Below are 16,928 nucleotides of genomic sequence, written 5' to 3'. Positions count from 1 at the left end.
CTCATTTCTAATTTCAGGGTCAATATAAAAATTATATCCTATTTTGGTTCTAGTATATTCCAGAGCTTCATTAATATTAAAAAAAAATCCTTTTTTAGTAGGGTTTGAAAATTTCTAATATTATCTAACACTTTTATCCAAGTGGGGGTATATTCTTGGATGATGTCCAGAAACCATCATATAAACTGAAAATCCCTGTCCAAGGGGTTTTTGTAAGACTTTTGTAAAATAATATGCTAAAGCATTAAGTGATTTTATTTTTTGGGATACATTTTGTGCATTCCATAAGCTGTCTATAAGGGTTTGGTGAAGTTCATTGAGTTGTCTTTTGCAATATACTTGAAAATGAAGATCGGATCCTTTTGGATGCTTGTTGAGTTCCATTTTTTTTTTTTTTTTTTTGTCAATCGTCAACCCTACTTCTACTCCTACTCTATCTATGGGGGAGACCTAACTGGGTCTATAGGGGACAGAACCACTATCGGACCAGACAGGTGCGTGGTGCACCCGTCTGGATTTTTTTTTGAAGAACCACAATTGTGGCAAATTGGTGGAGGCAAGGTTCAAAACCTTGCCTCCCACCCCACCAAAGCCTTAAAGGCTTGGTGGTGGCCATCAGCCTAAAGCTGATGGTTGCTTGTTGAGTTCCAATTGGCCCAATTTTATTTTTTCAATTCCTGCCATTCCTGCAAAATTTTATTTAATATATGTCTTTTTTATTTAAGATAAAAATGATGGACAGCTTTCTCAGGACCTTTAGGATATTTTGAATAGTTAGTAATGCCTTTTGGATTAAAAAATGCACCAGTAGTTTTCAAGAGAAAAATGGATAGTATTTTTAGTAAATATAACAATTTTGTAGTAGTATATATTGATGATATTTTGGTTTTTTTCAAAAACTAGAAATGAACTGTCATTTGAAACTAGTTTTGTCAGAATTCCTAAAACATGGAATAATAATAAGTAGCAAAAAGGCTCAATTCTTTAGGACAAATATAGAATTTTTAGGAACAAAAATAGGAAATGGTAAAATAAAATTATAACCACATATTAGTAAAAAGGTTTTAGAATTTCCAGATAAAATAGAAGAAACAAAAAAAAAACTCCAAAATTTTTGGGACTATTAAACTATGCTAGGCCATTTGTTCCGAACCTGAATAAATTAATAGGACCATTATATAGTAAAACTAGCATAAAGGGACAAAATTATCAAAAACATTTTAATTAATTAGATATAAAACTAGTACAAAATGTTAAGAAAATAAGTTGTGTTTGGATTACATTTTCCGTCATTTTTCATGAAAAAATTACTGTAGCGATTTGATATATGTGAGGGAAAAATGTGATAGGGAAATGTGATCACGGAAAACAATAATATTTTCCTACGGAAACAAGAATCCTAAGCACGGCGACTTCGGGATCTAAGACTTCCTTTAGATAGTGATTATTTAATAATAGAATCAGGAGGATGCGAAACAGGATGGAGTGCAGTCCTTAAATCAAAACCTCATAAATATAATAACAAATGTAGGGAACATGTTTGTCGATGTGCTAGTGGAAAATTTAAAGAAAAAGGCAATATTAGTAGTATAGATTTAGAATTGTTAACGGTAACTTATGCTCGAAATTCTTTTAGACTATTCGCATTATATAAAAAATATATACTTGTATATATGTATGTACAAGGTAGCCAAAATCCTGGTCGACATCTTGGTAAAAGTTACCAGCAGAGGCAGCCAGCAGAAGTGAGGCAATTAGACAAAAATGCAGCAGGAATGAAGCTTTAGACGACGTAAGGGGAAACATTTTCACTCGGGCTAAGGAAAAGCTTGCAGTAGCGCGGGTTTGTTTGGATTGCTTCATATTTCCCCAATTTTATTTGCTTACATCATCTTTACAATTTCCAATACACTTTTTTATCTTCCCAATATCTTTTTATCTCACATACATCACATCACAAAAAGTGCTACAGTAAAAAATATCCCAAATAATCCCAAATAACTTACAATCCAAACAGAAAATGATTTCTGGTTTGCAATGGTTGGGTGTAGGGTTGTAAACGAAGCGGCTCGAATGCGAATTCGAATCGCGTTTGGTCAATATCGAGTTCGAGATAATCAAGTCGAAGTCGAAATTGAATTCAAGTTCAAAAATACTAAATTCGATAGCTCGTGAGCTCGATTATATATTTATTTTTTATCTTAATAGTAAAATTATATATATATTTTTATTATTTTATTATTTGTTAAAAAAATATTATTTTTTTATTTTTAAAAATAAAATATTTGTTTTTTTATTTTTTAAACTTGAGCTCGAACTTGACATTTTGAACTCATCGAACTCGAACTCAAGTTTGAGTTTCGTAAAATTAATTTGAAATTCGGCTCGATTAGACTAAAATTTAACTCGACTCGACTCAACCCGTTGCATCCTATTTGGGAGTAGCTCAATGAAGGTTTTATATAGTTTTTGGTTACCTAATACAAAGGTCTCCTGATAGCTTAGCTAGCTCTTGAGGAGGTATCCTAGAAAGGGAGAGAAAGTGAGAAACCACCTACAACTGTAAATCAGTGGGCACAAAACTAGCAGAGAGTTGGCAATTGCAGTGTTGATTTATTCTGTTAGCAGAGTTGTAAAGAAGATTCAACAACGGAATAACGCGTTGCCGAGCATGGAGCATGGACCATGGGGAGAGCCAACTTTGATGCCAAAGCTTCTGGGTTCATGCCCAACAGCCAGGGGCAGAACTTCCTTGTAAAAAACATAAAATAAAAGAAAGGTGACACACAGTCTAACAAAGCCAAATCCTTGCCCTGGCTTATGACTTTACCTTACATTAATAAAAGGTTTCTTCTATTTGTGCTGCCCTCAGGGAGGGCACAGGACAAAAGTTGGATCCAAATGTTAGCTGTTAAAAAAAAATTTTAATTTCTTGGCTAAATTTTCCTAAATTTAGGGTAGAGTGTTTGGATAGGAGATTATTTGGGATAATTTTTTTAAAAAAATACTGTAGCATTTTTTTGATGTGATGTATGTAAGATAAAAAGGTGATTGAAAAATGTGTTGATGATATAAGTATGTCAGTGTGCGTAAATAAGTATTTATTTCTTTATTTGGTTCCTAATATAGGATAAAATATTTAAACTTGATGTTTTATTTTTTTTAAAATTACAAAAGCTATTCTAAAAGCACCAAATTTGAGCTTTTGCTAAAAGTACTTTTAACACCAAAATCTCTACTCCTAATTTTATGAAATGTTGTTCACCAAACACTTTAAGAATATTTTTAGCACTTAAAAGTGTTTCTTTTTTTCACCAAAAACACAGCAGTCCCAAACAGGGTCTAAAAACTCAATTTGCACAAAACCTCTCTATAACTATGCCCCTTTGTAGATATATTGCAAAAGTTGTGGTCTTTTTTGATCAGATGCTTGTGGAGAAATTTCTTGTATTTCTGCTTTAGTTATAAATTCAAGGCTAGGGATATTTCAGCTGATGAAGCACATTCTTAGAATATTCAAATTATGCTTACATGAAGTCTTAACATTTATCTTAGGGTGTATGACAGACTGTCACGAGAAAATTATTATCATATTCAAACTCAAACTAGAAAATAAAATGGAATCTATTTCAACTTTTACTCAAACAATGTAACACGTAATCAGAATTAATTTCCATTTCACAAATTACAAAGAATAAAGAATTTCACAAAACCTGTCAGAAATTTTACAAAACCAATAAAGAATTCCACTTTTGATGTTTTACAAAGGAAAACAATTTTCGAGCAATCTAGAACCTAGAGCTCCTGCATTCGGTAGGAAAGCCCTGTGGAAACCTAGCAGCATCACTACAATAATTGTAGATCATGAATTTCTGCTGAACCCCTCGAATCCTGTTTCTCCCCTTAGCATCAAGCCCTTGGGTTTGCCATGCCTGATCATTGTTCAGTGAATTTGTGGAACCACAGGCTGATGATCCAGGTACCTTAACACATCCATTTGCATTGAAGTTTCTGTAAGAAACAGTGAATGGGGCAAGTGTCCAATCAGTCTTAACACGGCCGCCTTGAGTAGCCCAGTCATCTGCATTCCACAAGCTGCAATAGACTCTCATGGCCTGGTTCTTGGGGTATGGTACTCCGTTTGACTCTTGATTGTTGAATACTCTTATTGGTATGTTATCCACCAAGAATCTGATTAAAAGATAAATCCCAGAAACTCATTTAATAATAATAAAGAAAAAAACTGCTAAGCAACAAAGATTTTTTGTCTCTCTCTCTTTTTTTTTTTTTTTCAAGCAGAGCAGTGAATTGAATAAGATGATGAATTGATGAAAAGGGCTTAGATGATCCTTTGAGGATTCCAAACGATTGAATAGGTGTGGAAGGATGTTGTGGGATCGAACCACAGGCTAAACCGTTGTTCCCTGCCGCCTTTTCCTTGAGTATAAACGTTGGTGTGGACTGTGTAAGGCTGTCCAGAAGAGTTTCCCAAGAACTCAAAATCAATCTCATCATGTCCTTGTCCTTGGGATGATAACTGCACAAGAGGGTACAATCATCCCTCATGAGCTGAGCACCAAAGATGGTGTAATTTTGTGGGAAAAACAATCCTAAGTCACTAAAAAATGGAAAATTTTCGGACTTACATAAAATGTGGCCACGGTACCAGCAGAGTTGCCTGGTACAAGCTTAAGTTGCATGTCGAATCTTCCAAACAAATACTCATTCTTGGACTGAAATCCAGAGCCTGAAGTTTGGTCCAAGGACAACGTGAGAAGTTGGCCACCCTCAAGAATCTTGAACCTCTGATCCCCAAAAGTCTGGGCGACATCTTGATAAAAATTACCAGCATAGGCAGCCAGTAGAAAAGATGCAATTATGGAAATCTGCAGGAGGAATGAAGCTTTAAAGAAGGCAAGGGAGATCATTTTTACTTGGCTTATTGGCTTGGAAGTGGAGAGTTTCAGGAAGAAAGAAGAGCTTTTTGCGGGTTCAGTTTGCTATGCTTTGGGGTAGACAAATGAAGGCTTTTATATATAGTTGATGGCTGCTTCCTAGTACAGAAGTCAGAGTTCTTGTCCGTGTGCTCTCGAAGAAGTATCCTAGAAAGGAAAAACAAACAACTGTAAATCAGATGGCAAACGTTAGCGTTCATTACAGAGCAATCGATTAATAAAGTTGATACAACCAAGAACGCGTTGCTGCGCATGGACAGCTAAACTTTTTAATTTCAAACCTCCTTTCAGTTTCTATTATTCGCTTTCATGCTATGCCAAGGAGCAAAGCTTTAAAAATTTTATTGATGGTGATAGAGACCGTCTAACAAAGACCATTTTTGCCATTCCTTCTAGTATTTCTTTTTTTCTTAATCTAGACTAGTTCTGTCATCATCGTTATTGTTAATATCAATGACACGTAAAAAATACATTGCGATAATTTTTGTTGTCATGCATAAGAGTTTAAGTAGTTTCTACTCCGATCATCACTATGGATCAAAACATGCTCTCGAGATCATAAGTCGCTTACAGAGGTTATCACTCACCAACATAACTCTTAAGTCGGCAGCAGTAACTTTTTCTAACTAATTGAAATTGATTTATTTCATCGTTTTTGTCCTGTAAATTGTCTTCCTTGAACCCCAAAAGAAAAAAAAAAGGGAGGAGCAAAGACATTATTGATTTAATTCAGTTTCACCAGTTTTTGTTAAGTTCCAAGGAGTTTCTTGGCGTTCTTATACATAATTCAGCTAGTTCACCTATTCAAAGATTTTATTCCATCATTTTTTTTTGGTTGGTTTCCCCAAGTATTTCTAGTTTTGTGGCTTTTTAGAAATTCTTGATCGAGTTTGAACTTGACCAATATCAGAGAATTCATAGCAACCCCACTGGCCATACGCAAACGATTTTCAATTGAAGTGGTCAAAATGGGAGAACAATTCAGCTCTAAAATCACCAAACGTTGGCTTGTCAAATAAAGGACCTAAGTAACAATCGAGATTTAACAACATTAGAAGTGGCTAAAGCTCTTGGATTTTAGGCTGGATCTTGGAAAGGGCTGGCTGAGAGGAGAAGTAACAACAACATTTTATTATCTCCAGTTCTGCCAGACTGTAACTTACCGTTGGATGTTTTGACAATTTGAGAACTCAACTCCTTTGAAAATTCTCCATAATGCTGCCCCTACTTTTAAGTTATAGTTGCCATTAAACATCAAAATTTGACCAATATTGGCTCTCAATTCTCATATTTTGGATATGGTTTTCATTTTCGACACAGCATCTACCTTTTCTTGAAATTATATACTTGATGTTAGGAAAATTTTATATTTTTAACGGGTGAGATGTGGGATTTTAGGAAGCGAGATAAATGAAGAAAAGAATTAAATTCAAAACCTCTAATTTGTGAAGTTTCAATCTAAATCATAAGGGGCTTTTTTATTTCTTTAAAATTGTAAGTTGTTTTCGTGTATGACCAGATCATAACTTGTGATACTTGATAGTAAGAACTTTTGGTTTTTTCTTTCGTTTTTAATCTCTATGTTCATTCAGCCTCTGCAAATAATAAAGCAAAGAAAAGGTCAAGTTATTCAAACTTAGGCTAGCTTGCAAATACTACTCTCTTGTTTTAAAAGCTTTAATTTTGTTTTTGTTTTTAATTTTGGGTAAAATACTAAAAAACTCTCTGTGATTTGTCAAATATTCAATTTAATTCCATCTGATTTGAAAACCTACACTATAGCTCCTTGTGATTTCAACTAAATTAAAAATTGGTCCGAAAGCATCCAACGATTGTACGTGAAATGTCAATATTCCCCCCCTAGTATAAATGAACTCCTGGTAGTTTATAAATATTCAATTTAGTTTCCTTTAGTTTGAAAAACTACACTATAGCTCCTCGCAGTTTCGATTAAATTGAAAATTGAACGGAAAGTATTTCATAAACAACCATTAGATTGAATGTTTTCCATCCAAATTTCAATTTAGTTGAAACCAAAGGGAGTTATAGTGTAGGTTTCCAAATTAGAGGAAGTTAAATTGAATATTTGATAAATCCTAGGGAGTTTTTTGGTATTTTACCGTTTAATTTTTTGTGAGTAGTTTAAGCAAAACACTTTAATGTGATATACTGATTTATGTACCTAAATGGGCTTGAGGGTTTGGGCTCCAGTCAATCTGAGTCCAGTTGTGAAGTTCAACTCAGAATTAGTTCAAGTCCAACTTCATGCTTATATTTAGCAACAATTACAAAATTACTTAATGGCCCAAATATGGTAAGTCTTGCAAGTATCCTGTTACGAGGGACTACAATCAATTCTTCATTTTGATTTGGCTGAGAAACCCGTTTGGATTGCTATTTTTAAACCTTTTTTAAAAAATAAAAAAAAAATACTGTAACGATTTGATGTATATAACATAAAAATATCACTGAAAAATGTGTTTACGGAAACGTAAACTTTTTTTTATAAAAAATCACATTCCAAACAACATTTAAAGTGTTTGAATTGCAATTTTCTGATAACAAATTTTTATATTTTCTATGAATACATTTTCTAATTACATTTTTGCTTCACATCGATCAAATGGATAGCTTTTTGATACGATATAAAGATTTTTTTTTTTTACATGAGCAGGTTTAGAAACATGAATTTAAATTTGAAATTCAAATCATGCACATGTGACATATATCTAGGGATGGCAACGGGGCGGGGTTGGGGCGGGAGACCCCTCCCCCATCCCCCGCCCCGCTGCCTACAAACTCCCCCCGCCCTCGCCCCATCCCCCGTCCCCCGATCCCCCCGCCCTGCTTCTCCCAGGGGGCACCCGCGGGGCTAATAAAAATTTGTTATATAATTTTATTATGATTAAATTTTAGCAAATAATCAAGTACTAAAATATTAACACATCATCAAATTATTATTCATTATAATTTTACAATTGAAACTTATATAAACAATCAAACAAAAAATATTTGAATACAATCCAACATGATGAAATAAATATAACTAAAGTAGTCAAGTTTTCACTTTTGGCACAAATACAATCACTAATTCATTATTGTGCTTGTGCTTTTTTTAAGAAAAAATATTATTGTATTAAGTGTAATTAGGGATTTAGTATAAATGTATTAGTAAATTTAGTATAACCAATTAATAATTTGTATTAGTACACATATATAATTATTAGTATAATTAATAATATCAATTATATTATATATACTAATAGACATTATATAATACATATAACTAATAATATTATTATAATAAGTTTGTAACTAATTAAATTATTTATTTATTTATTTATTTATTTTATATATTATTTTTTTAAACCCTCGCCCCATCCCCCGCCCCGTTTCTAAGCGGGGGGAAAATATTCCCCCGGCCCCCGCCCCAACACCCTCCCCATTAACCCCCCGCGGGCCCCCATTGTCATCCCTATTATATATCCAAAGTTGCTAATGTTAAAAAATCACTACATTGTCAGTGCATAAAAAATTAATTCATATCAAATTGCTACAGTGCATTTTTCTACAAAAACTCTAAAAAATAGCAAGGAAGAAAACATGCAGTAAAATCTGGCACAAAAATCACATTCCAACCTCTTTCATACTCAACGATGGTACTACATTTCATCTCTACAAAAATCATTGATTCCAATTGCCAGTACAAATCTATTAGAAGAAAATTAACAAAAAAAAAAAAAAATCAAATTAAGCTCTATAGGGTTTCCACATTTCAATATAAAACTTCAAAGGCCTTGGAACTGCTTTTTTCCACTCAACCAAATTAGGCAATTTACCAGTAAGTGCAACTGTGCTATCATCCTTTCTATTTCCAAGATTCAGCACAAAAACCTCACCAGGAAACGCCTTATTCATAGCCTCCAAAGTCTCTTCCATTATCACTTTCCCATCTTTTCTGATATCATCTGGCTCAACACAGCTCCCACCAACATTCACCATTATTCTCCCACCTTCTCTCAAGCATCCCTTCAGCTTCTCCCATGTTTGTGGAGCTTGAAGTTCAGGTATCACGCACCCTTTACTGAACAAATCAACCAAAATCCCTGAAAACCCATCTCTCAAACTAGCATTTAAAGCATTCCCAATGTAAATAAACAGCCGATCTTGATGATCTTTTTCAAGCTTTTCCAGCCCAAAATATTGCCTCCCGACTGAAATTACTGAAGGGTCCAGCTCCCAACCGTGAATAGCTACTTGTGGGTACATTTCCAGAAGAATCCTAGCTGCTGAACCTGCCCCAAAACCAAGAATTCCAATTGGTCCAGGAGGAATGATTGGTGGGATTGTCGCAAAAACATCAAAATAAGCATTGGTCAGTGATTTGAACAAGTAAGATATGCTGTGGATATTGCCAGGAGCATCAAGCAAAAGCAGTCTGGACCCTGCTAGTGGATGGTCTGCTTTTCTTGAAACTTCAAGAATCCGTATGTAATTGTGGCGTGACTTGAATTTGACTAGCATTTTCACGTGTTCAATTGGGACTCCATCGTCATCAGGATAGGAATTATCGTGAATTGGTTGCTTGGTTTGGGGATTTGTGATGTGGGATTTCTGGGATTGGATCCTGAGGTGGGGTTTGAGTATGAGAGGAGGGTTTTGAAGGGGAAATTGGAGGGAGGGTTTGGTGAGCAAAGGGTGGATTTGAAGGGACGAGAAGGTTTGAGAAAGTAGAGATAGGTTGATGGTTGAAGCAGCCATTAGAGATTAGCCACCAAAACCAGATGGAACCTCTCTCTCTGTTTCTCTTTCATTCTTGAGTCAAATGCTGCCAGACGACGTCGTCTCTCTCACTCTCTCTCTTTCCTTTTTTTTTTTTTTTTACACACTTTTTCCTTATCATTGTCAGTGTTATTTCCATTTCATTTGTTTCAAAATCACAGATTCAAAATCACAGCAGGTACCTTGTAATTTCTAATTTTAATTTTTCTTTGAACTTTAGAAAAACCAAAAGCTAAAGGCTCCGTTTGGATTAGCTATTTTTGGAAGTGTTTTTAAAATTTTTTATTGTACCAGAGTTTTTACGGTATATTTTGAGATATTTTTAGAAAATATTTTGAAATATTTAAGAGTTTAAGAGTTTTTAGAATATATTTTGAGATATTTTTTAAATATTAAAAAAAATTAAACTATTTTTTAGAGTACCTTTTAGAGTAATTTTTAAAATTTTTTATAATATTTGAAAAACTAATTTTTGAAAAATTGATAAATCCAAATAGAGTAAAAAGAAGATGCGGTTCAGAACACCATTCTATTTTTTAAAAAGAAAGGCAAAAGTAGAAAAATGAAGTAGTAGAGAACACCATTCTAAAAATCTAAATGGCAGAAGTAGAAAGATGAAACAGTTAAGAACATCATTCTAAAGTCAGAACCTGAAGAGCAAGTCAAAAAACATGATTTTAAAATCAAAATCTGAAAAATAAGCCCAGAAAATAGATGAGAACAGACCCTTTGTCCTAAACAACGAAACACTCCGGGATCTACTGTTAACAACAATCTAAAGAAGAGCACATATATTAGCTAAGCTTTTAACAATCTTCAATTTATTCCTAAATTTGTTTTCGTCATTACTAACGAATTCCACCGACATGAAAGAATGTGACCCTAAAAATATAACTACAAAGTCCTCCTTTTTTTTGAGCGAAAATATAACTACAAAGTCTAAACAAACATCATTAAGAGTCCCCTTTTCCTCCAAACTTTCACAGGAGGAAGGAAGAGCTAAAGGGGCAAACAAATTTGAACTGAACCATCGCTTTGCATAGAGCATATCCAACCCAAAGCAGCGTGTACCTGTGTGTGTCTGTGAGAGAGGAGAATTTTTGGGGGTGGTGGTTGGTGGGGTACAAGATTTTGGGGGCTAGTCCTGTCCTAAAAACAACATAGTTCACAAACCGCAGAAGTTTGTAACACCTTGTACAACTGTTGCCGCAATGGGAGGTCTATATATATATGTGCCGTTGGCATCCTGTAATGTAACCTAGACAAAGTAATCCACAATTTAACAACACAAAATTGGTCCTAAACCGGCAGAGCTGCATCTGTATGTTCTCAATGTGTCTGACCTACACGACTGGTTAGATAAGAATGTCCAACAAAGAGCGAATGAAGGATAAATAACAGATATAGAACAAATGTTTACATCTTCAGCTACTCCTCCCATACTGCATTCAACCAGCAGCAAACAGCACTGCAGAAAACTATTGTATGCACGGCCTGAAATCATTTGGAACAGGCAACTGTACGTTCCGTATCCTCTTTCTTTGACTTAATCAGATATATCCCTGATTCAGAAACAGCCACTCTAGCTTAGTTGAAGGGAAATTAAAACTAATGCACGATACCGTGTGAGCAACAGTTTAAAGAAACACCGAAGAGGTGTAAGTGATTAAAGTAAATTCAAGACAAAAAAAAAAGGAATAACTTAGTAGCCAGACCAAACGAGACATTCTGAAACGAATACTAGCAAAGGAATGAACGTCAAATATACAGGAGTTAGTCATTTTATCAAGTTAAAACACTTCTTCTTCTACATCTTCCTTATTTTTTTTCTTTTTGGTGTGGCAAGTTGTACCAACTCTACAATGAAGAGTAAAATATTTGTCCCAGTTAGGGACTTTCGGTGCCCATAGCTAATCATTTCAGACAAGGAAAGAATGCTTGGAGTGACTACCTCATGTCAGCATCTGTCATTGGTGTAACATTGCTATTTATGCTACGGTGTCGAGGCTTTTCATCTTCATCACTATCAGATTCATAATTTTCACCATTCCAGATCCGAGGTTGTGGCCTTTGATCCATGCTTTGCTCAGCCTATTCAGAAACCCTCGATCATATAAGATAAGGTGGAAAGACGATTGTACTGACTTTAAAAAAAAAAAAAAGCAATTTTTTAGACATCTGCGTAACACTACTAACCACTTCCGGAGCTTCTGTAATGGGAGGTGTTGTTTGGAATTGTACACTTGGTGCATGAGTCAATTTTGTAAGCTGCTCAAGTAACATATTCCTGAAACAGAATGCACAGACACCAAACAGTCATGCGAGTTCAGAGAGAATTGGAGGTTTTGCTGATCCACATGCAAAATGAGAAAGAATATAAGATGCATAAGCATAGTAGAGCACACAAGGAAGACACATCAATAATAGAACAAAGCAATATAGCAAACCATACATATAGCTAATCCAATGATGTAATCAAACATCAAGAGTAGACAAGGCAAGAAAAAAGCCAACTAGAGATGGAAAGATTTTTACAGGCTGGTATAAGTATTGAAAACTTCATGGACCAGATTTTCACTAAGGACAGTAAACCTACAACAACCTAAATTTTTTTCTTGGGGGCAAAAAACACCAATTTAGTAATATCCATATAAGGATAAAGGTACCAGATGAGTAGTAATGATTGGTCACGAGCAACTTCCACTGGTTTTCAACAACTGGGCCCATGACCAAATCTAAGCATTTTATGACAGGACTAGTTGGATGAGGCTATCCTTGGGCAGGGCAAGCTTTGGACCTGCCCAGAACATCCTATTAGCACGTTTTTTTTACAGTAACCATTTTCTCTTCTTCCTCATTGTGGCTTCTTATAGAGAACATGTACATATTTGTCACTATGTATTGGGCTGCATAACAATGCATATTTAATACATATGAAATTAAAATAGGCATTAATCACCCATAAAATGTATTAACATAGGCATGCATAATGTATGTTAATATAAGTTTGCATGTCTAATGTATACATATGTATATCCTTTTAATGCCCAGTTGTGGCTGAAACGGAAGTAAACTACTTGTGACAGAGAGATATGGTTCAAGGGTTTTGGAAGGATAGCTTCTGCCCCATGCACAGTGGGCAAGAAGGTCATTGTGGAGTAAGAGGGCTCAGATTATCCTATATTTAGTTCAGATGGTTGAAAAAACATGCCTAATCTCAATTTCTCCTAAATCCCATATTAAGCGCATCACACCAAAATTATGGGTTTGCACAAGAATCAAAACTGATGAGAGGCTACATCATGGCTTCCAGTCAATAGTTAAATTAGTAGTGTGCCACGACTCATTTACATTCCATCAAGTTTCATTTGCTGGCATGACTTCTATAAGTAGTTCGATTGGATACCTTTATCTCAAATTTACCAACATTAACAAATATATTATCTGTTTTGCTCTCACACATCCTTATCAGAAACTTGAATTTACTATCTATCCAATGAACACTTGAATTCTGAAGTAAATTACACAAATAGATCGAATTTTAAAATATCAACATATCCTGCATCCTTGACTCTTGAGTTTATTGAGAATGTTTAATTTATAGGAACTTTCAAAGTAAAATCTAAGAGATATACTAGGCATTGCTACAAAAAAAAAAGAAAAAAAAATCTTTTATATTTCAAAAAAAAAGTTAACTGTATGAAATAGGCCAACGCATAGCAACCCATTTATTATGTGTTAAAATCTCAAAGCAAGCTCACTAACTTCCAGCATTTCATTGTCACTTTGACATGCCAAATGCTATCATCCTCCTTCGCAATCTCAAATAGATCCAACTGAGGGTGCTCCCAGAACTAGAACTGTTAACAACATGGTACCGATGTCTATATCCATTTGATAACATTTATACACTACCTATCCAAACTCCATGGCTAGCAGAAACAAAAGCTATAAAGCCATTAAGCAAAATACCAAAGTTAGAGCAGCAGTATCAAGAAAAAGAATTTACAACAAAAAGGCGTTGCTAAAGTTACCTGATTCTTTCCAAATCCCGGGCTGAATTTTTGTTCTCCATGAGGCTTGGTTCCACATGAAGAGTGTAATCTGGGCCAAAGTACTCGTAATACTCATTGTAAGGTAAGTTATTATCAGGTTCTATGCCAACTGCAACTGCTGTCTGGAAGTATACAATATTAAACTTCAGTCATATTCTGGAACAACCATGAAACTTCAGAATATCACAAAACTTTTCCAGAAGTAATGATTTTCTAAAACAGACTATCAAACACAGATGCCAACGAAAAATATAGGGCATGGATCTAATGGCAGGGAGAAGTGAGAGAGAGAGACCTCATAGCACCAGCAGCGTGCAACATTGCGAATTGTATAACCTCCCCCACCTAGAACCATTAAAGGGACATTGAAAGATCTAAGGAAACGTAGGCAGTCTGCATGACCTTTAACAGATAAGTTGAAGCAACCCAACCTGTCGCCAGCCAGGGAATCTGCTCCACATTGAAGAACAACTGCATCGGGCTGATAGACCTCCATAACCTTTTGGATGACAGGACGGAATAAATCACGGAAACTCCCATCATCCATTCCATCATTTAATGGGACATTAAGGGCATAGTACTTCCCCTGACCCACCCCAAGATCTTTAATGTGCCCCGTACCAGGGAAAAAGTCCCCAAATTTATGGAAAGACACAGTCATTACTCTGTCAGTGGTGAAAAATGCCTCCTCAACACCATCTCCGTGGTGGATGTCAATATCTATATATAATACACGCTGCACAAATGACAAAGGGCAAATCAGAGGAACACCTGTGCAAAGCTAGAAGCTACATTTAAAGGAAAAGTACCAGAAAAGAATCGCTTCAAGAAAATGGATATCATAATATGGATTTTCATTGTTATATCAGCCTATTGAGCATTTCACATGAAAGAAGATATAATAACAAACCAGAAGACAACAACCTAGAGTTAAGGCAATCTTTCATATTTCAGTTGTCTTCATGAAATAGCAAAGAATAGAAATTTCTGCTAGATAAGAACTGCTGATGAAATCAGGCACACAGATGCTCCATAAGTAAAAGTAAAACAAAAATGAAATGAGTGCTCCCTGTTAAACATGACAGAGTTAACTGTCATCTGGGTAATTACATGATCCTTGTTTAATTCCCACATGACATACTAATAAGCAAAAACATACTGCAAATGTGAAGAATGTCGTATTCAAGCCCATGCAAGTTCCATACAAAAACTTGAAGTGAAAAGAAGAATTAATTCACACAGAAATAATTTCTGTATGTCTCAATTCATTGATCAATAAGGAAGATCACATTTTGCATTACTAGAAGGAATCTGAATTTTTGTCCCACTAAAGTTGCTCTTGCTATTCATTGCCTTTACCTATATATCATATCCCTTTGTTAAAACCACATACAAAGCGTTGTAAATTATTGCTATGGATAGACTCCCTCCATAATTAAGGGTCTTTTCTCCTTGTGTTAGTTCACAATTCAATTCTCACACTCTCAATTCCCTTCAATGTTCTGCTTACCACCAAAAAAAAAAAAAACCCCCACCAATTTACCAACAATCAACCTAGATGACTTAGCAAGAAAAATCTTAAATCACCTAAACCTCAACCAATGAATCAAAACAGAAGCACAAACAAAAATAATATCACCAAAAGGAAAAAAATCTTTACCAATTTACCAACAATCAACCTAGATGACTTAGCAAGGAAAAAAAATCTTAAATCATCTAAACCTCAACCGATGAATCAAAACAGAAAGACAAACAAAAATAAGATCATAACTCCACAAAATAGCTTGATCCCACATCCCACAATCAGCCAAAACATCAAAATATATACCGCAATTGTGCCTTACTCAAGCATTTATCAAAGCATACGTGTTTGCATGAGTACAATCTACCCAAAGTTAAATTACACAAATGGTCCTAAATATTTTTTATTCAACTGTAAAACCATGCAACCAAAAATCCAATCTTTTACTAAATTCCCTGCATTTTGTAGCAAATATGAATCTACCCCTATTAACAACTTCCAAACATAACCAAAAAAGAAAAACAACTTTGAAAAATAAGAATCATTTCATAAGGTTTTAAGAGTTATTACCCTGTGGACTTTGAGGAGCTCGAGGATGCCAAGAACAATGTCATTGACATAACAAAAACCAGAAGCCTCACTTTTCTTAGCATGATGAAGTCCACCAGCCCAATTGATGGCTATATCAGCATCTTGCCGGTTGAGTTTAACGGCGGCGCCAATCGATCCGCCGGCGGATGCCTGACAAAACTCAAAAAGCCCGTCGAAAACAGGGCAGTCCTCGCCGACATTGAACCTCTTGAGATGACGCGAGTGGGTATGGTCGTGAACAGTGACCGGCGTAACACTGGAGAGGAAGTCGACGTATTCCTGAGAATGGAAGCGGCGGATGTCGTCTCGCTTGGCCGGGAAGGGGCGGTTGATTTCCATTTTCCGGTGAAGAGAGTAGTGGACGATGAGATTGTGGGCCATGCGAATGCGGTGGGGTTTCATGGGGTGGCCTTGTCCATAGTAGTAGTCGCCTATGTTCGGCTCGTAGAAATATGTCACGCGCCGCTTAGTTCCGTCGGGACCTGAAGCCAGAGAGGCACCGCCGGCGTCGGAGGAGTCCATCGTCGTCACTCGACTGAAGGTTTAGACAAGGCTCCCTAGTCTCCTGGTTTTTACCTAATAGGACTTGCAGAATTAAGAAAATTCTTTTATTATCTGCAATTTTCTTACTTCACGCTTTATGTACTTCTTTTCTCCTTTTTATTTATTTATTTTTTTCAGTTTGATCACTTTTTATGGACTTTATTTGGTTTTATTTGTTTATCCTAACTCGTCATAATTAATTGACTCGAGTTGTTCACATTTTTATTTGTCTCTAATATAATATAGAGCATTTAAAAAATTCTAAAGTCGTAATTAATTGATTTGAATTATCGATCGATATTCACTTGTTTATTTATCTCGAATATATAATGGGTATTAAAAAATCCTAACGGGTCATTATTAATTGGTTTGAGTTTTTTGTACACGTTCACTTGTTTATCGATCTCGATTGTATCGAACAAATAAATTACCTCACCACATCATTATTAATTTACTCGAGTTGCTTATCTTGATTTTAAC

The 16,928-nt window shown here is 35.3% G+C and overlaps 3 protein-coding genes across 3 annotated transcripts; all 3 read right to left on the bottom strand.

Annotated features, from left to right (window-relative positions):
- Positions 1–3,650: 3,650 nt before the first annotated feature.
- On the bottom strand, positions 3,651–5,116 carry LOC113742011 (xyloglucan endotransglucosylase protein 1-like). Its single transcript, XM_027269687.2, has 3 exons — positions 4,647–5,116; positions 4,344–4,537; positions 3,651–4,191 (listed from the first exon to the last, which is right to left on the bottom strand). The coding sequence occupies exons 1-3, from the start codon at positions 4,926–4,928 to the stop codon at positions 3,789–3,791; spliced, it is 879 nt and encodes a 292-aa protein (XP_027125488.1). The 5' UTR covers positions 4,929–5,116; the 3' UTR covers positions 3,651–3,788.
- A 3,443-nt stretch (positions 5,117–8,559) lies between these two features.
- LOC113741905 (uncharacterized) lies at positions 8,560–9,832 on the bottom strand. The gene has a single exon (XM_027269564.2). It carries the CDS (start codon positions 9,714–9,716, stop codon positions 8,706–8,708), a length of 1,011 nt encoding a protein of 336 aa, XP_027125365.1. The 5' UTR covers positions 9,717–9,832; the 3' UTR covers positions 8,560–8,705.
- Positions 9,833–10,940: 1,108 nt separating this feature from the next.
- On the bottom strand, positions 10,941–16,522 carry LOC113742906 (histone deacetylase 6). The gene is made up of 6 exons (XM_027270923.2): positions 15,885–16,522; positions 14,088–14,528; positions 13,772–13,914; positions 11,934–12,024; positions 11,689–11,828; positions 10,941–11,299 (listed from the first exon to the last, which is right to left on the bottom strand). The coding sequence occupies exons 1-6, from the start codon at positions 16,425–16,427 to the stop codon at positions 11,284–11,286; spliced, it is 1,374 nt and encodes a 457-aa protein (XP_027126724.1). The 5' UTR covers positions 16,428–16,522; the 3' UTR covers positions 10,941–11,283.
- Positions 16,523–16,928: the final 406 nt, after the last annotated feature.

This window comes from Coffea arabica, chromosome 4e (assembly GCF_036785885.1).
Source record: "Coffea arabica cultivar ET-39 chromosome 4e, Coffea Arabica ET-39 HiFi, whole genome shotgun sequence".
In the NCBI taxonomy this organism is placed as follows: domain Eukaryota; kingdom Viridiplantae; phylum Streptophyta; class Magnoliopsida; order Gentianales; family Rubiaceae; genus Coffea; species Coffea arabica.
The sequence above is the reverse complement of the archived record's forward strand: the minus strand, read 5'-3'. Positions and strand labels throughout refer to the sequence as shown.